Source organism: Egretta garzetta, unplaced genomic scaffold (assembly GCF_000687185.1).
Source record: "Egretta garzetta isolate BGI_Z169 unplaced genomic scaffold, ASM68718v1 scaffold175, whole genome shotgun sequence".
NCBI classification, from domain to species: Eukaryota; Metazoa; Chordata; class Aves; order Pelecaniformes; family Ardeidae; genus Egretta; species Egretta garzetta.
Window position 1 is genome coordinate 468,101 of NW_009259860.1, and position 27,315 is coordinate 495,415.

Genomic DNA, 27,315 nt, shown 5'->3' on the forward strand with positions numbered 1-27,315 from the left:
TGACGTTATATGGTATGGAATAGCTCTTTGGTCAGTTTGGGTTAGCTGTGCTAGCTGTGCTCCCTCCCAGCTTGTTATGCACCTGGCCGAGCAGGAGAAGCTCAAAAAGTCCTTGAGTAGTCTGAGCACTACTTGGCAACAGCTGAAAACATCAGTGTGTTATCAACATTCTTCTGGTACTAAATCCAAAACACAGCACTATGCTAGCTACTATGAAGAAAATTAACTCTATCCCAGCCGAAACCAGGACACTTGGCCTTGTTGAACCTCATGAAGTTCACATGGGCACACTTCTCCAGCTTGTCCAGGTCCCTCTGGATGGCATCCCGTCCCTCAGGCCCGTCAACCACATCACTCAGCTTGGTGTCATCTGCAAACTTGCTGAGGGTGCACTTGATCCCACTGCCAATGTCATTGATGAAGATAGTAAACAGTACTGGTCCCAGTATGGACCCCTGAGGGACACCACTTCTCACTGATGTCCATCTGCATATTGAGATGTTGGCCACTACCCTCTGGATGCAACCATCCAACCAATTCCTCCACCCACCAAACAGTTCATCCATTGAGTCAGCAGCTCCTCAGTTTAGAGAGAAGGACGTTGGGGGCAACCATGTCAAAGACCTGATAGAAGTCCAGATAGATGACATCTGTAGCTTTTCCCTTGTGAACTGATGTAGTCATTCCATCATAGAAGGCCACTAGGTTGGTCAGGAAAGACTTGCCCTTGGTGAAGCCATGCTGGCTGTGTCAAATGTAATTTGAAATCACAGATAACGTGGGACTGTTAACTAACGAAATTATTCTTTTGTTTACTTTGAGATGTTTGTGACACCTACATACACAGTAGAGAACAGTAGGCAATAAGGCAAATGTTGTTGTAATCCTTCAGGAATGTCAGACAGGATTACCAGGAACCCTCTGTTCTCTTCTGGTGTAAAAATATGCAGAAGGGAACAAATTAATTCAGTGACTCTGTCACTGTTGAGGATCAGCTGTTAAGCCCCATCTCTGCATCCTCTTTGTTTCATGGGACCAGCAGGGATGCAAGTACTGGCTGTCAGCCAGTCTGTCTGCTGTGACCTCCCAATGGGAACCACATAGCATATTCAAGAAATTGGAATTATCAAATTTTAATACCATTGGATTTGGGGGTACCCTTTATCACAGTATTTCAGATTTTCAGTTCCATTTAAAATCAGTTTATTTTAAAAGCTGAGAATTTTTTCCAGTACAATATTTTTTTCAAAAAGTACTTCAATTCAGTTTGAGTTTACTTAGAGTCATATTGAACAGAATCTTATAACAGGAAAATTCAAAAATAAATGCCAAAGAGCAGATTTAGTCCAAATTTTACAGCAGAAGCCAGTGCAATATATTGGAGGCAGACTGCATAGATGCAGACCTTTTGTGCTGCTGAGCAGCACTGACCCAGGTAATCTCAAAATCCACAAAGTAATTAATTTGAATATGTGCAGCTGATGTTTTCTGGCATCATCATTGTGCATTGCAGTCAGTGGGCTGGTGATTGTATAAAATGTTCCGCTCTGGGTATAAGAGTATAAAAGCTTTGAGAAATGTAATCTCACCAGCAAGATTAGAGTTTTCCTGGAAATAATTTTGCTGACTTCAAGAATTAACCTAGTTTAATGCTTGGCATGTTGAATTGCTGAAGTGCCCAGAATATGATTATCATCAGCATCATGTGCCCTCATGCCTCTCCTTGTTTCTTTTCTCTTCAGTCTCTGTAAGGTCAGAGTCTCCTTTTTTTCTTTCCTGTTTGTCTTGTATCTCTCACTTCAGATGGGAAGCAACTAGATCTAAACCAAATTGCCAGTATGTCAAGTGCCCAACCTTTCTGCTGCTGCTTTTATTTATTCTGGAGATTTAGCGTAATTCACCATTGTTGTTGGGTTCTTCTGAAACCTCTTCTGCTTCACCCATTAAGTCAGAGGCCTCATGCTACCATTCTGTTAATTCCTAAGTTTGTTGCTATAGCACAACCTTCTTCTTCTTCTCAACTTCATCCTTCTGCACCCCCATCCTTACTCTCTTTTGTCCATGAGTTTATACAGCCCTCTCTCTGGCAGTGCTGTCTCCTGTGTGTACTTTAATTTCTCTGAGTACTGTTGGACTCCTTTTGGCATCTGTTTTCCACTCCTGTCATCCTCCAGTGGATGCCTCACCCCAGGTTTCAGCAAAGTGGTCCCCCAGGCACATCAAGGCAGAGATCAGAGAGAACAAATTTAAGCAAAGGTTCTGGCTGCAGAGTCAGCAGATACTGAGCCCCAGTTAAACAGCACATGTGGTCCCAAATGCTGTATGCAGGGAAGTCCATACTGAAGTTATTGGGAGCTCTTCCCAGGTAAGGAATTCAAATCTTTAGGACTGAAATCAAGATGGTAGGACAGTAGCTTCTTTTATGTAAAAGCAGCTACAAAGATTATGTTGCAATGCTAAGAACACTTTCACAAAACAGTAGATGCATTTTATATCATTATAAAACAATATATTAAATTCTGTCTTAAATTATTTCTACACGTTGAGACTTAGAGTAATGTGATATTCTATTTGGTATATTTATGTGCAAGTAAGACACTGCATTGTACGAGCAACACCATGTCAATATTTGTAAGTGGTTTTGATAAAGTATGTCTATGAAAAAATCGTTACAATCCAACCATAATGATTTTAAAAATTTAACAGTGATAATATCCTGTATTTTTTAGTTACATGGCATAAAGCTTTCTCTGTCTCTGCAAATGATGTAAGAAATTTTCATTTGGCAGATTTAGGTATCTGCAATTAGCTTTTAAAAAAAAAAGATCTTTCAAAGTATCAGATTTGCATATCATCACAGTATTTTACAGTTAAAATCTAATAGCCAGATGTCTATTGAAATCCACCTGCATGGAAAAATATTGAAAGATCATGATGTGTATCAGCTAAGACCAAAATAATTTGACAGCATTTGTACATTTAATTGCTTAAGCTGTTTCATAAACATAAAGAGAGAATATTTCCAGAGAAAACAGCGCTACCAATCTGTTAAGTATCCATTGTTTAATGATCTGTCAAAGGTTAGGTGCTTAGAAGCTCAATTCTGAAACTTTACATAAAAATGATGAGTGAAATCATCCACAAATTTCTCAGACAAATCATTTACAAATTTCTCCTTGTGCCTAATTTTTCTCTGTCCTGTTTTATAGACCTACGTTAATTATTGTATTTTTATATACATTTATGTGTATGCCAAACTTTAAGAAAAAAACACATTAAGAAATGAAGTGTGAAGCAACATCTGGAGAAAAAAGGTGATTCATGCAAGGTTGTATTACAGAGAGAATTAATAGTAGCCCTAAAGATCTGGAGATCTCTGCATTCCATTCTTTTCTCTGCCCTGCTAGAATATAGTAATGCAATATATTCAGCTCTGCTTAATGATTTAGTTAACTTAGGTCTCATACTACCTGATGAAGTGACTAAATAATTTTTCCTGATTTCACAAGGGACAAGAGAGTGCTTAAATTAAGTAACTCCTCTAAAGCAAGTCAACATCAGCACTGGTATCAAAACAACATTTGTGGGACAGCATTATGAACAGTTCCTTAAATTGTATGTTTTGAGATTTTTTTTTTTAGTTTGGATATGCAAGTATTTTAATGTCTGACCTGGGGAATGTTAAAAGAGCTTAGTTTCCAAAGCTCCTGCTGATTAGGTACTGCCAAGTTTTATTATGTTTTCCCAAATGTAGAGGCACCAAATTGACAATCACCTTGAAAAGGCTGAATTTTATATTTCAGTGCTTCTCCTGCATCTCACTTTAGTATGTTACTTACCTAAAGCCAGTGACTTTTGAAATTTCAGGGGGGGAAGGCACTGCCATATCTGTAATCCGTGTTTCGCTGTCCTGCAGAATTTTTTGCATAATCACTGTTCGAGTTTATGAAGCACATGCAAAAACATGTACATTTCTTGAATGTCTGCTGGTTCCTTATCTTTGTGTCTTTTACTGTGATGTTGTAGAGCTTGGATCATATGGAAACCTAAAATATTATGACACAATGACTGAAGAAGGTAAGAAATATTTTAGAATTGTTTGCATCAGCTTTTTTTGAAGCCCTTTAAGCGCCTTTTATGTGTTTACTTTTTCCTTCATTTTTCTTAGTCCTATTTTCAGTTTCTCCATTTTTGAGTAAATCCTTTTTGCATGTCTTCATTGATGGCGCGATCAGTTGTGGCTCTTTTTTCAGATTTTTGTTTTCAGCATTTCTGGTTTGCTATTTCAGATAAGGAAATACAGTAGAATGCTTTTACCAAAGAACATACATGCAAAACCAGACACAAATTATATGGCACAGTATGACATAGATTGTAGATGCTTATTTTATGCCATGTTTTACAATGCATTCAAGGAGACGAATTATTTATGGATCAAAATCACTCAGTTTGACAACAATTATTAAATTACTTTGGTTTACTGTATTATTCAAAAGTAATGAATAAACTCGAAAAACTAGGCATGACTATTCTTGGAGTATTAATTGTATACTTAATTGCAATGCAAAAATTATGCAATTTGAAATCCTGATTCCAGCAATACAAGAAGGAAGTAATTAGGGTCTGAATCAGAGCTCAATGAAATCTTGGGAATTTTTTCTGCTGATTCAAAAGCATTGCAGTTTATTATACTATTTCAGGAAAGCAGTTAACTGTGTACTAAATTTGCAGCACATGCTTTCAGTCCTAGTGCAGTCAGCATTTCTATAATTTGGAAGTTTCCCTGAACTGAGACCTGATTGTCTGTAGGATCAAGGCCTCTTGTCCAGCTCTCTGATTATAATGCCAGGCAGGTGGTTTAATGAATGTTCAGTTTAGTAATTAGTGCTGTGTTTGAGGATGGAGATGAGCTTGAGGCCTGTAGAAAAGTTAGCTGCCTAGTCCTACTTTTCTATATCTGCTGTTGATACTCAACTGTAACCATACTATTCTGAAGGAGACAGTTCCTTCCACTTTTGTGCCTGATGTTGGAAGATGCTGTTTTCTTCTGTAGCAGGCGTGAGCTCATAGGGCAATTTTGCTTTGCCCAGATTGACCATCTGATTCACAGGGGTGGCACTGATCTAAGAAAAGATCTCTGGGAGGAGATTTTACTGGGCAAACAGTGCATATGTTGTTTAAATATACTTCTCAAGCACCTGAAATGAGTTGTTGATGCAGGCCATTCAGATATGACTTCCAGAGCTAAATTTTTGCAGTATGTCTTATCTCAGTCTTCATTATAATCAAGATGCAAAAGTAATTTCTTATTGTAGCCTCAGAGTTAGGTATGTTAAGTTTTTTAATTTTTGTGCTGAAGTATTAGATCAATTTCAAAAGTAGTCACTACATTAGTAGTCTTCTGATATTCATAAATACTCTGTTGACAGTTAAATGCAGCTATTTGTGGGAAAATACCCATGCAAGTATGACGCATGCAATATATGCATATATTAATACTGTGCCTATACTGAAGTAATGCTGTTAATATTCAATGTCATTTAAGAAAGTACTCCTCATGAATAAATAATCCAGGACCGTACTGCAGCAATAGCAAAAATCCAATAGCAAAAATCCTCCACTAGCAAAAATAAGAAAGGAAGCTCTTTATCTTTAGGAGTATTAACACTGACAAAAGTCTGTGATACAGATTACCTTCTCAAAATCATCATTTTCACATGCCTTTCACAAAGCAAGTAATGAATAGCGTATCCCAGAAGTCGCATTTAGATCAAAGTGTGCTATATTTTGAACTTTATTCGGATTTTCAAAAGTGCAATCACTATCGCTCCACATCACACTTAATTGTATTATCCGTTTTCCTTTTTCTCTTCCTTTCTTGACAGAGCTTTTTATACATTTTGTACAGAAAGTCAGTCACAGGAACATGTAAAACCCATGGATTTTTTCTCTAATATAGTACATGCTTACCTCCAGGTCCTCAAACCTTTGATGGAGATAGGTAGCAAATCTTTCAGTCCTCCAGTGGAGAAGCATGGGTACATCTATCCTTGCTGCTACATCAGAACAATCAGAGACAAAAACTAATGGTTCGGTCACAATGCGCAATCAGGTATAGCCTAATGGCCAGAGGGCCGTTGTGCCTGGGTCATAGAAACTGATCTGTGTTGTCCTATTTGGTCTGAAAGTGACTTTAAATTGCAGGTTAATCAGGCCCAACTGGGAGAGAAAATATACCCTACCAGATGGGAAAAGACCCTGACAGTAATCTTGTGCTGTCAAGTAATCTCCACCAACAGCCTACAATAATACAAAACCACATATATTTTCATTTGATGCTTCTGCAGGATTTTAAAGTTAAAGGAGAAAGCACGTGAGGTGGATTTCTGGACTTGATCAGTTGTGACCCTCTAGTTGTGTTCCACAACTGGCCACAAGCAGGACTGGTAGGTACAGTTCAGACTGGTCAACAGCCACAGATTTGACATCTTCAGACTCATGAAAGCTTGGCTATAGCTGCACAGCTGTAGTAGTTTGCATTTGATTGGAGACTGAAAACTAGACAAATGGTAGAGTCTTGAATTTTTTAAATGAGGGAATTGCTGAAGATAAACTATTTTCCTATCAAATCAAAGGCTTTTCTGACCCAGGGAAACTAGTCTGCAAATTAGATTGTAGTCAAAGGAGTGGCTTTTTCATATATCCTTGATCAGGAGGAGAATCTCTGCCAACTGATGCCAGCTGGAGTTACTCATGCAGATCAAGGCATATCTATATTATACAATACTGATTTGTTTGCATATATTCAAATAAAACCAGTTCAGTTTTAAGCTACCATCTTTGCTAATCACCTGGCCTTGATGTCCTGTTCCTTCTACCTCATCCTTTGTAAACTAAAATGGGACACAAGATCTGTCTGAGTTGAGCAAATCTGGATTAATTAAGAATTTTCTATAACAATCTATCCTATTTTGGGTCCGTGGAATCAAGCATTTTAATTCACCTAAACTTTCATGGTACCAGATAGCGTCAAAATTACTCTTAGGTAATCAAGCCCATAGTACACAGGACTGTTAAAGAGGAAACGGAAGCTCCTACCTTCTAGAAGTAAGGACAGTAACGTAAAATTCCTATGGATTATTTTAGTAACTCCACCTAAAGATGAGAAAAAAAGGCACAGGAGAAGATCTGTGCCTAAGAGGAAACCTGTAAATTTGAAATTAGAAATATCCTGACCTGGTCCTTTTTCCTGGGGGCTCTCTGCTTCCCCTGTGCTGAACAAGTTTTGATTTGGTTTGAAGGAGGAAAATGGCAGGGAAAGGGAGGGAGGAGGCATAACTCCATGCTGTCTTTTCACATCTCACTGTTTTCATGCAGGCTAGTACTACTGCTTTCCTCAGTTTCATGCTTTTGATAGGCGATATTATGTCTTCTAATCATTTCCTCACACTGTTTGTTACCTACACTGCGTGAATCAAATGGAAGCTAATCATGTAAACCAAGGTAAGCTGAACCATGCATGTACTGAGAAATAAAAATAAACAAAAATACAGCTTCCATTTCAAATGCTGAGGTTAATTTCCATGACAGTGACTTATAATAGTCTCCTGAATGAAGCAGTGTAACTTACAGTATTAAAAGTCAATGTAAGAAATTCGTCCTAAAGATGGGAAGGAGACTTTTGGTAACGTGAAAAAAAAATGAAGACAACTACAGTTAAGCTAATCTAAAATAGAGACATTTTCTTTTCAGTTCAATAATGGCTCAAGTTTCTTTATTAAGAAAACTTAATCTCAAACGATAACAATCTCAAACAAAAGACCACAGTATCCTTACAGAATTCTCCATCACTTTAATTAAACTTTTTAAACTGAACCTTAAATTAAAGTGTCCTACAGCATCCTGGAGTAGATGGAGACATGGATGGTTCCGCAAATGTTTCTCAGAAAATGTCTCAGTTGCGTCATTTGCATTGCTTGCAAAAAATGCATTTGTGTATTCGGGGCATCACAAGCTGAATTCTCAAACACATGAAGCTGAGTTGGAGTCTGAAACCTAAAGCAATCCATTAGCAAGCTGACACACATGTTTTATAAAAATTATGCAGGCACCTTTCAGTATGTACACATGCTCCTGGATAAGCACTTTTTATATGCCTCTGGTGTTTCAAAGGAAATTAGGAATAGACTTGACTCTTAGCAATTCAGCTTAAAATATTTGGAAACATGATTTGCATTTTTTCCTCTGTTTTTTCTTCTCTTATCTGATATCCCAAGCAATTCCCTTTCTCTCTCTGTCTCTTTTTCTTTCTTTAACAATTTGTTTCTTCTTCCCCTTCTAACTAAAATCTCTGCCACTGACCTTGTGCACTGAAATAATGAGATTGCTTGCTATTTATGATTGTGTTCTATGCTTAGATACTGTTCTGAAGGCAATTTTACTCTAGGTACCATATATTGCAATATATTGTGAATGGCTAATTATTTTTTTTTGGAGCGTGATGTGTTTGTGAAAAGACAGGGGCTGCTGAAACGACAGTACTGCTTATTAAATTTTTGTGGTATTTTTATTACTTTCCAAGTGATTTGCTGTTGACAAGTTAATTCCACTTCTCAGCAAACAATAGCTGCTGGTCTCTGTGGACTGTGCATATGGTTCTTCATATACAGAAGTGTTGGTACAGGGATTTGAAGCTTCCATTTGTAAGAAGAGAAGAGAAGATTTCTTTCTCAACTAATGATTTATTCTTGTGTGTTGTTTATTTTAGCTTGGAAACAGTGATTGTTATCCAACTAACTGAGTTCATTCATGACTTCTCACTGTTACTTCCCACTGTTAATCAATTGTGTGATTCTGTTGAAACATCTTTTGGTCCTAAGCCTGAGCTGGTTTTGCTGCAGGAACACCAATGGTTTTCAATGGATTTTTTTAAATGGAGATGAAGAACTAAAACAGTCACAAACCCTGTATGGCAATAGTGTTCTTAATTAGAAATGTACTGTATTATACCCATTAGTTACACTTTTAAAAAAGATTTTAAAAAAAGACTTAAAGAGCAATAGCAATGAGGATAACAAGAAAGGCAGATACATCATCTTTCTACATGACATAGACTGTCATAAGCTGTCCAAAGAGTCCTTAGATAGCAGGATCAACCAATGTAAAGGAAGGATTAAAGTAATTTCACTTAATATTTGCCATCTTCGACATTGCCTAGTTTGAATGTGTCATTTGGTCTCCGTGGTTAATAGATTAATAGGTTAATAATCCTAACCTAGGACCTCTCTTAGGATGGGATGAATTGCCCTGGAGACAGTCTAGATGATGAGCTGCATGGATAATGTCATGGGAGACAAAAACCACCTGGCAGGTTGAAAAGAAAATTTACCATTGAGAAGCTGGTATGGAAATCGCGTATTCTGGAGACTTCTTCCTCCGCTTCTGAAGTGTCTGTATAAGTCACAGGCATGTAGCTCAGTGCAAAGTGACAAAGCTGACCACAGTAACCATGATGCAATATATGGGTTCATCTGAAATTCTGTGTTAGTGTACTACTAATTGAGAGCTGAAACTGTTTGTGGTTTTTCGTAATATTTTTATTCATCTCTATTTATCTTCTGTTTAGACTGAAATGCTATAACAGCAAATTTATAGGTGGAACTTTACAGACTGCTTCTGAAGAAAAAGAATAGCTTTTGTATTCAATTTCTTGTTCAATTTGTTGCTGAGTTTCAGAATAGAAAAAAAGACATTTTTATTTCCACTAAAAAGAAGAAAAGTATGTATGAGAATATCAGATAGTGTTTAATAGCATATTTGCTGTTCGAGGAGGGATGGAAATGGAATATCGGCACTGGTTTATGGAGCCTAAGCTATGGCAAAGAAACGTTGCATCTCAAAATGGCTGCATATTAATAATGATAACGCTTTCTTTTAGGAAAGTTCAAGGAAAGGGCCTCAATTCTGCACAAGATTGCCAAAAAGAAGTGCCAGGTGGAAGACAGTGAAAGGCAGAATGGAGCTGCTAATCACGGTGAGTGCAGCAGTACAGTCCTGTTCCTGAGGGCCTTTTTCGCTGTTTTGTTTTGCTTGAAAATCCTTAGGGATTTATTTTCCTTCTACTTCATTTATGCTAGCTTAGTAAAAATATTCTGATGCCCTATAAAAAATAATATGAAACTTACGGGCAGGAGAGGAGTTCAGTGCAAGAAGAGAAAGTCAGTTAAGTCAGCATCTAGAAAGCCTCCTGGCAAGGTTGAAAAGAAAAAAGCAATGCAGATTTTGGATATGTGTTGAAGTGACAGAAATAGAGAGACAAAACTTACTTGCAGTTTATATGTGAAAATTTAATTAATTTATTGAGCTGCTGTAGGAGAATATGTGTTTTATGTGGTATCACCCTTGCCAGAAAAAGAAACAACCTTCATATTCAAGATTTGATTTGTCTATCTACTACTTGCTGAGAGTCATTTAGGCCCATCTGTGCTAATTATGCAAAATTACTTTACTCTGGTTTTCCATTAAAGGTAAGAATTTGTATTTTAGTTCAAAAGTTCCTATACTAAAAGAAAATTTGTACTATGTCCTGTTTTCTCTACCTTACCTCAGTATGTTCTCTGCATTAGAAAACCAGATCCAAATGTGTCTGAAAAAAGCTTAATCATTTTATTAGTTGACACTTTTTCTGACCTTGTGCTATGTTTAGATACTATTTGCTCCCAGAATCAAGCAGTTAGATGGGACATTGTCTTAATAAACCATAATGCTGGCTGTAGGGTTAAGAGACAACACATGAGCACTGAAATAATTACAGATAATCTGGCACCCTGCTGTGGCTGTGATCTCAGATTTTTAATTTGGAAGAATCTCAGGATAGCAGTAATGTATCTAGGCAGCTGTATTTACTTCTGTGCACAAGAGCATACCATAAGGCATGTTGAACTTGAGTTAGATTGCTATTTCCTATAACTTTATATTGTCAAAGGGATTTTTGGCCATTGACGTTTTTATCTAGTACATATTTAAAGAGATAATTACTGTTTAGAGAATTCCAAGATAGTCAAAGTAAGAATAAATTTGAATATATTTGGCATCAGAAACCAAAGGCCCAAATTTATCCCTTTAATTCCTGTAAAAGTTTAGCACAAGGACTCCAGGATTTTCTTTTATAGATCATCCTCTGTTATTGTTTGTTATTAGACCATCCATTTACTCTTTTCCCACATTTTTTCATGAGAAAAAGCAGGATTACAGCTTGGAAGTAACGTTTATAATGTTGTAGGGGTTAGCGTGTTATAAAAGTTATATCATGTTGAATATATCTCCTCACCTGTAAATGCAACATGTTGCATCATTTAATGTCTGGGGAGAATGCTGTATGTCACTTCTTACCTGAAATATTAGGCTGAGTGAGTTTAGCATAAACTCACTGAATATTGCAAAGAATGTAAATTTTTCTAGGACATGAGGATGAATAGAAAAGTTTTTTCAAATCCAAGCTCACCATTCCTAAGAATTTTATTCAAAATGTCTACTGGTCAAATAGAAGACAGAATTTTTGGCTCTCTCTTTTGAAGGCAGATGTTGGTCCACCTTCAGTATTTGATGATTTACACAGACTGAATATATGTCATCAGTTTCACTAATACTTTTGCTAGTTAATATTCTATTCTGGTTTTTTCCTACTCTTATTTATGCATGATTCCACAGAAAAAAGTGCAAAAGTGGAAGTTGCAGTAACACCACCAAGTGATTCAGGACCAGTGCAGAATGGAATCGCCCATAACGTTGAAGAAGAGGTTAATGTCTTTTTTATTATTCTTTTTTTTTTCATATTGGTAAATATGTTGCATGCTTGGTTGTGCTTTTCACTGAAAGTATACATCTTAATAGCAAGAAGCTGTTAATATGAACTGTCTACAATATATTTAATCTTTATTTACAACTGAACCCAGTGTATGGTTTGCCATGTACAAAAGCTCTTCTCTTGTCCCCCTATGCTTCAGTGTAAAGTAAGATGGTAGTTTGGAATGTATTCTTTTGGGAAATGTATTTTTACTTATCAGATAAGATGTTCACAGCCGTAAATATAGCTAGTGGAAATTGTTCTTCTGGTTATCATCACATTGTACAAACCTGTTCTCTTAAGAGGGTAACCTGTCATGTTTTCTTCATGGGGTAGTTAAAAGTAGTTATAAAAGAAGAGCTGTACACAAAATTCTTCATCCTGCCTTCTGTTATCTTGAGACAAGTAACAAATTAAGCTGAATGAGATATAGTATACTACTTTTTCTATGACTCTTACTGCATATGGTTAAAATCTGCAAAAGAAGTAATTAAACACTTAAATGTGGTTAAATTCTTTCCTTGAAATATTCTGCAAGCCACAGGAAAAAATGAGAAGCAGTGTACAAGTAACAGAGTATGTTTATGTCTGGTGGCTGCTTCCTAAACACAATTAGCCCTCAGAAAAAGTATAATTTATACTGAAACATACTTATAGCAGGGAGAGGTTACCCATTTTTTTCTGCAAGACTGGGAAAAAACACCGTGATGTGTAGTAGGGTGAGTCTTTGGAAAAGATTTTATTTGCTTTATACATCAGGAGGTGGAGAAATGACAAGATGATTCTGGCCAACTAGCATGTTAGTGCAGCAAATATTAGCAGATAGATAGCTGTAATTCTTCATTGTTTACAGATAATTTTGGTCTCTGGCAATAGAAATTGAGAATCAGAATCAAGGATCTAAAAGAGGTGGGTAGTTTTTGATATCCTGAATGATCAGTAATGATAATGAGTCTCCCATGGGAAGGGGAGCATAGTAGAACATTAATTTACCTTTTCTGTTAGTCTAAGTTGTTCAAACTGACATGCCACTTAAAGATCCTTGTCAGCCCAACAAAGCATTCCTCTTATGTAAATGAGATTCGTAAAATTTGTCTAACAAAAAATCTCAGCACTGCACTTCTATACTCAATATTTTAAGGTAAGGAAAGATCAATTTTCAGATCCATTTGGATCCTGTTCTGAGAGTCCGACCTCACAGCTGCAGTGAAATATGTCTAAAGTTTAGACTGTTTTTTAGCTTCAGAAAAAAAAAAACCAAACAAACCAAAATCCAAAGCAGAGTGGCTTTTAGACTTCTGTTCTCAAAGGTCAATAAGGCATGACATAGCATGGTGTAACCTGTTAGGGTGTACGTAAATCAGTCTGTGGGATGTAGAAAAAGTCTAGTAGACTCTAACAGAGTTCAGTAGCTTAAGAAGGAAACTGGTTTTGCTTTGTAAGATTTTTTCCACTGAGATTGTTCAGTGAAAGCAATGAAGGAAAAGCAATCTTAAGCAATCACATCTCACAGCAATGTCCATATGCTATCATTTTGCATTGTAATGAAGCAGTTTCTAAGCTTGTTCAGAAATCTGCAAGGTCAAGCAGCCTCATCATTCAAGACAATGGTTTCAATTTCAAGCAACTGCAGGGTAAGGAGCGAAAATTATTGCAAGAGTAAATTACTCAGCAGTATCTTCGTCTCATCTCCCTTCCGACATTTTAAACTTTCAGTGAGGCAGGGTTTGGAATTTTTATGTTAATTGCAGTGTTAGGATGTTGTGAAAAAATACTGTTCTGTATCAGAGGTGGAATACATTATTTATCCTCATCCAAATGACAAGATGGAGCAAGCAGGAAAGTTTGTAACTGATGGAGGTGTGATTCTGCAGATTTAGCTCCATCAATCTGAAAGAAAATATTTTAGATGTCTGCTGTCACAATAAAAAATACCAGTCCCCTAATAACATATTGAGATGGCCCATGCTGGGTTCCTCCCCAGTGGCCTTTCTAATTTTGTTTTCTTCCAGTGATAACCTGACAGCTGCTGCTATATCAGGCTGCTTCAGTTACTGATACGCTGGATCCCATTTTGTAATTTAAAAGTATATATTGGAATTTGTGCAATGTTGTAATAAAAATAGTCTACTCATACACGTAAAAAATAAATAGGTCTCTATGATACTAAAGACCCTAGTTTACTGTGAAGTTCTCGGCCTACTCTGTACTGTACAGGGACCCTTCCTCAACATATTGCCTGGCTTTTTGTGCACAGCTTCCTGATACACCTTCCCAAGCTGTGGCATCCCTCTGAAGCTAACACTGGGCTATTCAGTTTCCTTCTGCTTTGTATGTTGACTTCATGGATGGTAGTAGGATTACTCCTGATTTATAGAAGTGTAGGCTATGACAGAATCACACACAGAGCATTCACATGACCTTCTTCTATGATGAAGATTAGAATTTGGTGAAGGGAAATCAGTCACTGCTCTCCCAAGCCTTCTTTTTAGCTTTTCCAAACTTTATGCAGACACTACATGCCCATAAGAAATACTATATATTCAAAGGCAATGGTATCAGTTCTAAGAGCACCTCTGTTCAAGGAAGTAATACTGAAGGCACAGGATAGGTGGAGGTGGTGGAGGCCCCATCCCTGGAAACATTCAAGACCACGTTGGACGGGGCTCTGAGCAACCTGATCTAGTTAGCGGTGTCCCTGCTCCTGCAGGGGGGTTGGACTAGATGACCTCTAGGGGTCCCTTCCAACCCAAAACATTCTATGATTCTATGATAATGTTCTTTAAGAAACAGATGTTTGTCTTGACTATTACAACCCATACAGAAACTGAGCTTTTAGTAAGAGAGGGAAGGTTTCATACGTTTAAAGAAAGAAAAAAGCAAGTTAAAACTATCTTGACATCTGAAAAATGAAAGAATGAACTGGCAAAACCAACACTATCTATATTGTAAATATAGTATGCCAGCCAGTACCCGTCAGTACTTTATCCTCTTTCAAAAACTCACTCATTAAAGCTGAGTGACAAGGACAAATTCATTACAGCTCAGTCTTGACCTACAAATGCTCTTGAATTTGGATCTTTTTGTGAACAAGTATTCTCCATTTTACACTGAGAACATCATTTGCTGCTGTTCCATGAGCAGAATTCAATCTGGTGGCTTGAATTTTTGATGATTTTTCCTTACTCTGATGCAAAAGGAGGTGCGGTGGTGTCAGAATCTGGAAATAGCATATAAAATTGCTTCTCTCCAATTTTCCCCTCGTATATGTCCAATGGTTCGGTTTTGTGATCCATAAGCACTGTTTAGAAAATCTCTTAAGAAAACATACCATTAGTGCCTCCGTGTCCCAGTGATGAACATTTAGAACTGAGAAAATTAGAGGCACTGTCTACCTTGAGGAGCCAAGCTGCAAATAAACGCTTTGGGGAAAAAACATTGTCCTGAAAATGTAGGCTGGAAAATGGGTGTACTCGTATAGCAGGTCATCAAGTATTCCTAAAACATGTTTGCAGTGAGGATACAGAAGACATGCATAGGCATCTAATCCGTTCTCCTCCATTGTTGAGTTCCACTATGGTCTTCATGCTTTTCCCTCTTGCAAAACAAGCATAGCTGTATTTGTGTTTTTTCTTACTGTTCACTGGTGCAGATTATGGTGTCTGGGTCTAAATCCCTAGACACCAGCATTTTCGTAATACAAAGTTCTGTATTGGAGTTAGAATTGTCAGAAAACAAGTACATTAAAAATTGTATGTTTGACTACTACAAAGAAAATATGAAAATAAATCCACCTTACTTAGAGAACCTCTATTTTTTTAAAAGTATGATGTTGAGCAAAGGACCCTTGTGAAAGGAAGATCTCAGGCTATGACTGCAAGAAAAGGGGAAAAAATAGCTTTTATGTTGTATTTTAATTTTCATATATTTGTAAATTAAACTTCTTTTTAAAGAAGCGTAGTACTTCAAATGCTATGATTTAGTTTTCCTTACACCTCTCCTGGTTTCTTTAGGGTTTCTTTGGTCATCTTTATATTTCTTCCAGATCCTTATTCTTTCCTCCTTTCCTTATTTTTCAAATGCACAAGGCTGAAACACTACACAAGACAGAGTCAAGGACACTGTCAGTTAATGACTTTCACTGGGTTTCATGAACTAGGTGAATTTCACTTTATTTCCTTTTCTTTCTTCTTTTTTCTTTTAATCTCTTCATTTGCCTCTTCCACACTCCACTGTCTTGCCTTTCCTTTTTTCCTGGGCCCTTAACTCCATCCTTCTTACTCCACCCTCCTCCAGGGAACCTCAGCTGTCCTCTTGCTAGCCCAAGCCCTTGAGCCTCAAGGTAAACTCTGTCCTGATGTTGCCTGTGGAAATTCAAAAAGGCTTTCCAGAAAATGTCCCCAGCAAACCAGTACTTCGTCACAGACAGTAAGACTCATATAATTCCACTCCTGCCGTAAGCAGCAGCAGATCTCCTATACTTTGATAAAACCAGGATCCTCAGCTTAGAAGGACAGACGGCTGTGGTCTCCTTCCCAGCCCCTAAACCACACAGCAGGGAACAATACCTCCTCCCACCATACGATCTGTAAGACTTTCCTGCTTCATTTGCAGCCAGAAATTGCCTTCCCTCCTGCTGGATAGTGCATCTTCCTCGGGGAGTTTGTTCTACTTATGATATTCTGTCTCTTAACCTTTAGCAGGTTGCCACAAAGGAGAAGACTCTGTTATATAAAACTTCATAGAGTGGTACCGAGCGTGTATGAGAAGAATAAAGAAGACTAAAAGGACACTATCTCATTAAATGTTTTATAGTGTGCCCTTCAGAGAAATGATCCTTCTGAGAAGTTCAATTGTCTCCCCTCCCCTCACCCCCCCGCCACCTTCTTAACAAGCATTTGATTAAGTGTGTTTCAGTCATAGTCGTTTTAACCTGTGACTTTCCTAAAAATAGCTTCCAATCTGAAGATAACACCTTTTCCTCTCACCTACACACACACGCGCGCGCACGTACACATACACATGCGCACACTTTTACCTGTTTCCATGGAAACCCCACTGGAAAATATTTACATGCCAACCATGTCAGAGATAACTTTTCCACAAAATTATAGGGCAACTTGTATGTTGTAGGAAGATGCCACAAATGCTTTATTGTTTTCATTGGCTCTAATCTGCTTACCTGAGCAACAGTGTGGTAAAGCATGTTTTGCCTTCCCCACCAACAAGCAGCAGCACGGCATGCTGCCTTTTGGGACAGAGCCCCCGGTGGGGACAGATCTCCCCTGTCCTGGAGTACTCACTCCATTTGCATCAAATTAGCATGATGTGAATCTGAGTAGTGGTGCGTTCTCTGCCTCAGGCTATGATTCTGGGCTATATTAAACATTTCTATTTCATAGAGAGAGGGTAAAAGAGATTAGAGCAGCCTGTGTTGTTAGGCCATGATATATCCCAGCATCCCTGGTATTTGCTGATTGATCATTAAAAGTATGTTTTCCAAAGCCCAAACGTTTTTTCAGTTGCCACACTCAGCCTGAAGTAAATGCCTGCATCTTGTTTGCCAGTATAGCTCTTTGTAACTTAATGAGAATGGTGCTGCCATCAAAGGGGATTGATCTTTGTTTTCCCAAGGCCACTCAGTTGCCTATTCCACATTTTTTTCTGCTGTAGACCAGTTTGACTTACTTGAAGACTAGGACAGTGAAAAATGGCATGAAGACAAACGCTTATTGTTCAGACGTATCTCCATCACACCATAGCTTATCCTGGTGGGCTGACTGCAGTTTTGACTATTACATTCTGAGTATTTCTTTTCATATTCCCCAAAGAATGCTGGTGGTAACATGGGCATAAAAACCTGCATATAAGCTCAGGCAGCTGTGCTTTCAGCTATTTGTGCGGGAGCCCAAGAGGACACCAGCAGCAATAGCAGAATCTGGAGCAAAGAATCTGGAGCTCAAGAATCTGAGCCTTGCTCCTTCCCATAGGCTCCACTCAAAAGGTAGCTCTTTTCAGTGAGGTCACAGTGTGGAGAGCATTAATACAAATTAGCTGCCTCAAAAAGAGTATCCATATATACAGGATGCATTCTGAAAGCTCAGGGATTTCATTTTACTCCCTGCTTGAATTTTGCTCAAGAATTCATGAGGAAAATGTCGGTTTCTGTTTTAGTCAGCCTATAAAATTTGCATACTACTGTGCTAGCTTACTATCTCACCTTGTTTCACGGGTTTTTTTTTCCAAATGAGAATTAGGAGAAGATAAAGGAGTGATTCAAGTTGCAGACAAGAAACAGGAAGTAGAGGCTGTTCACAGTAGGGCTCCAGTTGCCTTTGTCCTCTGCCTTTCTAGTGAAATAAATTAATGTGAGATTTGCTATTCTAAAGAAAAAATCAATCTCAGTTCTGAAAATCAGTACTTACCTCTGAGACAGGTAACATTTTGAGATATCATAATTTTTTCTTGATTCACTCATTGTGAGAAGTTGGGTTGTACAGAGCTCTTCACTTCAAAGAAAAAGAAAAAAAAAAGCTCCACAGTCTTTTGTAACACTACCAGGCAAAGAAAGAAAATGCCTTTTTATAGGTGATACAATATCTATACTTTAGCATAAGCAAACTGAACTGCACATAGTTCCTGTCTGCAGTTTCCTTTCTTCTGGAGTCCTAATGCTAATTCTGTATTGATTAATGATATCAGAAGTCAAAATGCACAAGAAATATACAAGCATGGGAATTTATAGCTCACCTCTTCAGCTTAGTTGGGCTAACAGAATAATCCTCAGAATGTGATATTTATAATTCATATGCTATAGCTGTTACACAATACAGTCTAGATGGTAAATAGTGGCAGATTCAGTACTTCAGATAAGTTTGAGGTGGTTCATTATGTTTGTTTTCTGTTTTGTCCTACTGTCAGGAAAAAGTAGAAAAATGCAGTTTGATGTTGTGCCAGAAATGCAACTGTTTTTCCTAAGATAATGTGAGCATAAGCATCCATGAAGACAATGATTTTCTGATGTTTGCTGGAAGCAGTGACTACATTGTGACTTTGGCAGATGGAGTGTGCTATATGCTGTTGTTTATAAACAAAATAGTTATTGATGAAATATCACCATATGTTTGTATTGTTTATATAATGTGAAACACACCATCATTTCCTCTGTTTGGAAAAATTTTCTTGGGAGACTGGGAAAAGTTATGAGACCAGTCCTGAGCAAACCAGTAAGAGATTTCTTCTGTGGGATTACAGAACAAGTATTAGATAGATTTTCTTGGATGAAGAACTCGTGAAAGATGGAGCGTCCAGAGATTTGGTACCTTTTTTATTGTTTGTAATTAGTTATATAGAGGAATAATCAAAAGAGCAAGACTAGGGTTATGAATATATAGAGACTGATTTAAAAGAAAAGAGTATTTGTTACAGATGTATAAAAGAGAACACAGACCAAAGCAACACTTCTAATCTTATTTCTTGAAAACAGGGAATCATAACTATATTTTTTGTAGTTTAAAGATGCACCTCATTGACCCTGGTAGAATATGCAAAGCAAGCATTTTCCTATTAGAGAATTAATTTGGTTATCATTATTGATTAATATGTGCTAGGATACCAGGTCCATCCCATCTAGACATGACTATATATGTGATATTCAGCACTGCAAATGTGTATGTAGCAAAAAGACAGTCCCAAGCACAAGCAAGAAAACATGAGAATACAATAAATAAAGAGTGGAAAGAATTATGACAGCTAATGAGAATTTCATAGAAACACATTAATGACTATGATATATGAAGATCTAATGCAGCTTATGGCTAAACCTTTAATGACTGGTTAAAACATCAGGAGCAGAAGTAGTGTTCTCCTCTATCCTGGCTCTGAGCAGGCCAGGCAGAATTTTGGGGTTTTATGATCATGAGTTGGTGTACATGACACCAGGCCTGCTGATGACAGATAGGGTAGATGTGTCTCAAAGGGGAAAAAGGATCTTTGTGCAGGAGCTTTAAACTCACTATGAGGGGGAAAAGGGATAAAACCAGGCTCACTAGAGATAAGCCTGGGGGTGGCACACCAATGTTTGAGGGACGGTGTGCTCACAAGGTTCTTCAGTCTGCTCCACAATTTGCAATGTCCCTATACTAATGCACGCAACACCTTAGCCATCTCTGGGAGGTAGGGTATGGAGATCCACACAGCATCAAAGATGTAAGGGTTGTCAGTGCGTTAAAAACCACGGAAGTGCCTGAGAACAGTCACATAGGAAGTAGGGCTTCTCCCACAAAGAAGGTGGCAGGATCAACCAATCAGAATGAAAAGACAGATGAAATATTCTATAAGCAGTTGGCAGAAGTCTCACAATTGCTGGCCCTTGTTCTCATGGGAGACTTCAACTTACCAGATGTCTGCTGGAAATACAATGCAGCAAAGAGGAAACAGTCTAGGGGGGTTCCTGGAGTGTGTGGAAGACAACGTCCTGACAGAGTTGGCGAATAAGCCAATGAGGGAAGGCACCCCACTGGACCTGTTTTTTGTGAACTCAGAAGGACTTGTGTGTGATATAATGATTGGAGGCCATCTTGGGCACAGTGATCATGAAATTATAGAGTTTTCAGTTCTCGGAGAATTAAAGAGAAGGGTTAGCAGAACTGCCACCTTGGACTTCTGGAGACAGACTTTGGCCTATTTAGGAGCCTGGTTGACAGAGTCCCATGGGAGGCACTCTTGAAGGGCAAAGGAGTACAGGAAGGCTGCACATTCTTCAAGAAGGAAATCTTAAAGGTGCAGGAGCAGGCCATCCCAATGTACCAAAAGACAAGTTGGCAGGGAAGAACACCAGCCTGGCTGAATAGAGAGCTTTGGCTGGAGCTCAGGAAAAAAAAGAGTTTATGACCTTTGGAAGAAGGGGCAGGTAACTCAGGAGGACTACAAGGATGTTGTGAGATTATGCAGGGAGAAAATTGTAAGGGCCAAAGCCCAACTAGAACTTAACTTGGCTACTGCAGCAAAATCCAAAAAAAAAAAATGTTTCTGTAAATACATTAGCAACAAAAGGGGGGCTAAGGAGCATCTCCATCCTTTATTGGATGTGGGGGGAAACATAGTGACTGGCTGTTTCTTTTTAGTCCAGTCAATCTTACCATTATAGAAAACTGTAGAGATTTTACAGTACTTTATCCTCTCCCACTTCCCCCAAATCACTTCTTGCCTACCAGACATCAACCTTTAAATGGGGCCTGGGAAAAGATCTTCAGAAGATCATTCTGGTTAAGAGAAAGTGATACTGGTGCCAGTCATTTCTGCCAGGAATGGTACTGATGTGTTTAATGACTATCTAGAAAACTTAGAGTTAATGCTATTGGTATTAATGTATAAACTGTTCAGCTCTATGTTCATTAGAATATTCTGGACAACCCTTTCAGACAAGTCACCAAAATGGACTCAGAAATGTACAAGAACCATGATTGTCTGTATAGCTTCAGGTTTTACTTGGCTATAACATGACCTGTGTTTTTGTGACAGCAGTTAAATTTAGGTTCATGTGAAACTTTGTGTAGATATGTGTTGACATATCCATAATGTCAACTAATGCAGCTTTCCCATATGTTCACTCTAGTATCTTTAAAGCTAATTAGCTACAGAGTCCTAGCGGGGAATGAGTTTTGGGGTAGGACTCATTTGCGTATAGATGGGTAGGTAGTACCACCTCAGCTAGCCTGGAGAAACGGAGATTTTTGCATAGTGGTGCCAGGTATGTCTTAAACAAGTAGAATATTCTCCTCTTCTTATGGAGCACGTGGAGGTCAGGTGAGATACCGGAAGGTATCTATAGTGGCATCAGCATATGTATGTTTAGGCAACTGAATTCCAGTGTGTATATCATGTTATTATTATGTTTTTCTTTTTAGCATTGCAGAAGAGAATAATACTGAACATTGCAAGTACTAAGTTTTCATCATACAGACTAAAATAAATCAAAATTATTGTTTCAGTATTAGATTCTACAAACTGAGAATGCATGTTCAGTATGTACATTGCAGATAGGCTGGAGCCACAGACAGTGCACGCAACCTCTGCCATAAATCTGTGCTGGGTCATTTTATATCACTGCTGCTTAGTCCAGAGCATGACACTCACATTTGCATGGTTTTATAGCTGCCAAAATTATTTCCATTTCCTGTCTTCAACCTTGGTGGATAGTTCAGCATTGCTTTGAAATTTATGGTAGATAGATTTACAAATATGTTGAACTTCCTTACTTCCACTGATTCTTCAAAGGTCAGCATCTGAAAATCACATGCTGATTCCAATTTACAAAATAGGAAATGGGGATCCAGTCTGTAGCATCTGTAATGCATCGTGGAGTTAAACTGGCAAGAAAAAGCTCACTGCTGTGCTGTGAGCTCAAGTTTGGCCTTATATTTTGGGGATAGTTGTCTTGGGGAGAGGGATGAGGCAGTACAGCCTGAAAGTGAAAAGGTCTCAAATAGACAGATCAAGGTTTCTCAGGAGACATCTGGCAATCTCCATATGCAATTTTTTGTGGTCCGTTGCTACAGCCACTCATGTTGCCTGTGTGCTTGTGCTAGCCCAATGGTGTTTGACCCAGACATGAGTCCAGAATGAGGCCCAGTGTTGAAGTACGGTGTGTACTGGTACCGTACTGCATGAACCAACTTAGGTATTAATATCCGTACATTTTGCAGACTCATGTGCAAACTCAGACTAATGTAAAGCTCTTGTTGTGATTAAATACAGTTGTTAATCATGGCTAATCTCTAAAGATGGCAATTCAGGAAGTACTTTGTCACTCAGTGCTGTTTATGAAGCAGTCATTTATGGAGCTTTATTCCAGCGGAGTCCACTGCTTGAATTATACACAGGCCACTCAGAAAGAGTTACCTAGGCAACCCTTCAATTGGTCCTTTTGTGCTCAAATTTTACCTCAGTTGTCATATTTCAAATCTGAGCATCCATCTCATATTGATTTTCCCACCCCAACAGCACCTGCCAGAATGGAAGAGGAATGGATTTGGTTTTTAGGAAGTAGCTCAACAAACTCAGCCAAGTCCCCCAAAAGCCAGGCTTCAATAGATTGCAGCAGTGAAGTACAGATCATCTGCCCCCTTTGGTAAAGAGCTGAAAGCTAAAGGCAAAAGCTAGCCTCTTAAGATGCTCAGGAGCCTCTTGATTATTGTGTGGACTGTGCCAAATTGTGCCTATGTACGTTTTAAAAATCTTTCCATGATTATAGCTGTTATGACCTGTTCACTTTACTGACATCTTACAATCATGCAACTTGGGAGTTTCATGAAGTGTAGGGGTTAACAAAACACTATCTTCTGTTGATGTCAACATGAAACTGTCAAAAGTAGCTGCAGCCTGTCAATGTGTCAAGAGGTAATTAGGGATTTGCTTCCAATCCATTGGTGTCAGGTGATACAGTCATGATGGAAGAGCCTGAGTTAAGAACTGTGCTTGCTTCTGTAGCTACTGATTGGTTCAGGTGTATGGGTAGTTGAACAATTCAGGAGTTCATAATAGTAGAATAATTAAGACCTGTTCTTCAATCAAAATTAGCAGTAAGTAGAAAATGTTGTGAACGATACCAATATATGGTGACATTTCATCAGTAGTTCTTTCACTTAGAAAAAAATAACTGACGTGGTCGTTCAAATGACTGCTTCTTATAGCATTGTCATAAGGTTCATGTAAGTAATCTTCAGACAGGGCAATAACTGACAAGAAACCTGTATTATAAATCTGTGGGAAGAGTAACTTCCACACTGTAGAGAGGACTGAATTCTCAATTATTATCTTTTTGCAAAAGAAGAAAACAAGAGCACTACATGACAAAGCACTCTCATGCTCTCAAACACTCGGTTTTCACCAGGTACTCTTTTTTGGGCTTTACCTTTCACTGAGGTCTCTAGGAATCTTTCCACAGCCTTAACAGTGTTTGCATCACACACACACACACACACATCCATGTGAAAGAACCATTTGGGCCATATTTTCTGTTGCCTTTATTCTGTGGTATAAGTTAGATCCCCGTGCAATTCTGGAGACATTGCCTACCTATGACCAGCATCACTGTCACCATAGCCACAAAAGGGCATGCTGTAGGGATACCTCATAGCCTGGCCAATATCTTTTTACTGTTTCCTATCTGATGTTGTTAGGTAGGTGTGTTGATGCAATGTTTTCAGACCCCACAGGGTCTCACTGAAACACAGCACAGACCTCAGGATTCCTCTTTAAAGAATCTCTAACCTCATTCATCCACTTCAATGTTCTGCTCACTGGGGCTTTTCTTGTAGAATGAAGAGGATGAGGACCAGCCTCTCAGCCTGGCCTGGCCTGACACCCCACGCAAGCAGCTCACCTACCTTCTTGTATTACCCATTGTTTTCCCACTGTGGGCTTCCCTTCCAGATGTCAGAAAACCTGTAAGTAACTGTTGTTGTAAGTTAGTGTGTTCTGCACAACAGGGTGGCTCTCTAGCTAAATGACCAAAAGGGACTTGTAGTTGATTTATGTAAAATGATTTTTTTTTGATAGTTACTTCTTCGAAGAAGAACATAAGTCTTCAAATCTGCAAATGGGTGTTTATGGGCAACTGGTTAGTAATAGCTCTATAAAGATTGCCGTTTGTATTCACTAATATTTTATGACACAAAGTGAAATCTCTTAAAACTTCTTTGGAGCCTTCACATCTGCATCCCCACTGAATATCACAGAAGTGCTGAGGAAGTCTGTCCACCTGCAGTGCCCTAAAGGGTACAACTGGAAAGATTTTAAACTGTCTAAATTTTCTCTGTGGTTCAAAAATAATTATATGTATTTCTCTTAAATGCATGTTCTACTAGACCTTTGTCTAGTACTCATCATCTTTTAATTTTCATACTAGAAGATCTGTAAGTCCTTCCATGCATTAAATACTTGATAGCTTTGTCCCAAACACAGCTTCAAGTGATGTAATACTGACTATTAATACAAATGACTTATTGTGACAAGTTACCAAGGCTTGCCACTTTTATATTCACATATACAAGTAGACCTGACTGGGGAAGCTCAAGGAAAGTAAAAGAAAAAAAATCAAGAGCTGAAAAAATACTTTAGTAGTGTTTTAATCTCTTTTCCTTTCTGGATCAAAAATAGATTTAAAACTGCTTTGAGAGAAGGATGCACAGCTTATAAGGTTATAAATCAACACCCTGAATTCTTTTTTCCTCCTTACACACGCTGAAAAACTTTCCTATCCCACACACTGAAAAACTGCAATTCAATGCAAGAAACAAGCTAAAATAAGACTTCTGATTTGTTTTTAGATAAAGGTTCCTCAAAGGATATAAACGGACATTTCCCCTTCCAATCTTTAAGCTTTCTTTTCTTAAGGTTTTCAAACAACTTTGGTAAACACTTTTTGTTTGGTAACACAGAGAGCATACTACATGAATTTCAAGATTGTTTATTCCTGTATTTATGCCCTCCTTTCATCATTCAAAACCATTCCTGCATTTTTTTAAATAGTTTGGCCCAAAATGAGCAAGTACTACTAAGAAATAAGCATGTGTATTATTTTGAATTTTGAAAATCTGAAGTTAGCATCAATAGACATGTAGCCTTATCCAATATTCCATACTGTGCAAATGAAAACAGTTGTTACAATAATGGTTTGGAAGAGCAAATATCTTACGAAGTTGCATGCAACTCTGTGATGCATGTGATTATTGACATTAGTATTGTTCACGACAGAACTGGCATGCTGACATTCTAAAATACCCTGCTGTAACATAAAAGATAAGCACAGCTGTATATGCCAGATACATCAATGGGCAACAAAGTTATAAAATTTCACTCATTGAAAGGAGTACCTTTTTATAAAGAAGTAAAAGAAATTTGGTTTGTAATTACAAGTAGTAATAACAGAAGAGGTAATGGGCTGTATCGGTATGACAAGCTGCTTACTTTGAACATTGCTGCCAAAGAGTTAACCAGATGGTTGCATGAAGTTTCTAACTTTTCAAGGACACTTCATTAGTGTGTTTGTCTCTAGAATATTCTCACTTACGCCTTTGTGCCATCCCTGTTATGCCTTTCCTAACAAAACCAAAACCCAATTTCACAGCTCAGCACGTGCATCAGAAAACAACTTTCCAGGAAACCTGTGAGGCAAAAGTTAAAACAAACCTAAAATAATACTTAAATAGATTTCGTAGGCAGACCTACCATCAGGGGCTTGATTTGCAAGTGTGGTAATTTTAGTCAGAAACCCAAATTCTGCATCAGGATGCTCAGATTAGCATGTGGATATATAAAGTGAACACTTGTGTGCTATATACTGATTTGAGAGGCCATATGGAGCCTTTAACTTGCTCTGTGGGTGTCCACTTTTCAAAAACGAGTTCTCCTTCCCTCCTAAGAGTCTCTTTTCTAAAATGTATTTTATCTCCATATAATGGAGATGGTTTGACTGCATTTACTTGTAGTATACCAAGCTATATTTAGCTCCACAAGACCCAGAAGCTCTAGAAAAAAATCTTTCATACACGAAGTCTCTGGTTATAAAGTTGGCAAAATCCTTGCTGCCTTATTATGCTCTGGTGTACACATATGCGGATTTTTATATACTTAGAGTAGATTATGTATTAGTTCCACTAACTCTCAGCTGATTCAATAGCTGACATGTTTTAATGTGTCTTCAGTGCCTTACTAATACTTGCTCTCATTAAGCCAGTATATATTAAAATCCTTACTATAATATCAATAATGTTGCCAGCAGTACAGCAGAGGTAGGTGTGCCCTTGGGGAATTTTATACGTGTCTTTTTGTTCAGGTGTTTTGAACAATAACAGGTATTTTTCCTGTACTAATAGCTTATTTCCCCAGTGGCTCTGCAAAGGCCACAAATGTAACTGTCCATCTCCTGCAGTAAGGAATATTGAAAGATTGAAAGGAAAATAACATGACCAAGGTCGCCCAGTAGGTCAGTGGCAGATATTAAACACCTTCTCTTTTATTATAGCCATACTGTGCTGTCCATCCCTTTGTGATAAAGGCCAGAGTAATGGTTATCGGAGCTCCAATCCTGCTGTCTTTGGACCTGTATGGGGCAGTCCGTTGTATCTCTGCAAATTCCCATTACCAGTGAAGAGGTGCAACTTACATGAACTCTTGTTGCCATACAGAGATGCACTGTTACCAAGGGGACAAGGACAAGATGTTCCTGAACAGATCCAGTTACAGGAGCAGGTTCTGAGTAATCAGATTTAAGCACTGTCAAGTATGAAAGGAAAATCAAAGCTTGCAATGCAGATAAATTTATGTACGAGACAAACATATGATTCATTCAGGTTAAAGGTAAACTAAAGATGTTGACAATAATACTGGCTAAAATTAAGACAGTTACTTTACAAATTATTAAGCACTCACTACCTTTCAGGATCAGGCTCTTAGAAGAAAAACCT

The 27,315-nt window shown here is 38.1% G+C and overlaps 1 protein-coding gene across 1 annotated transcript in view; it reads left to right on the forward strand.

The window, feature by feature from the left end:
* SLC24A2 (solute carrier family 24 member 2) overlaps window positions 1-27,315 on the forward strand; it is a 108,243-nt gene that overhangs the window by 74,339 nt on the left and 6,589 nt on the right. The window contains exons 4-7 of the mRNA XM_009640022.2: window positions 4,027-4,077; window positions 9,938-10,033; window positions 11,710-11,798; window positions 24,166-24,294. Of these exons, the coding sequence (XP_009638317.1) occupies window positions 4,027-4,077; window positions 9,938-10,033; window positions 11,710-11,798; window positions 24,166-24,294 (365 nt within the window). The remainder of the gene's footprint in view (window positions 1-4,026; window positions 4,078-9,937; window positions 10,034-11,709; window positions 11,799-24,165; window positions 24,295-27,315) is intronic.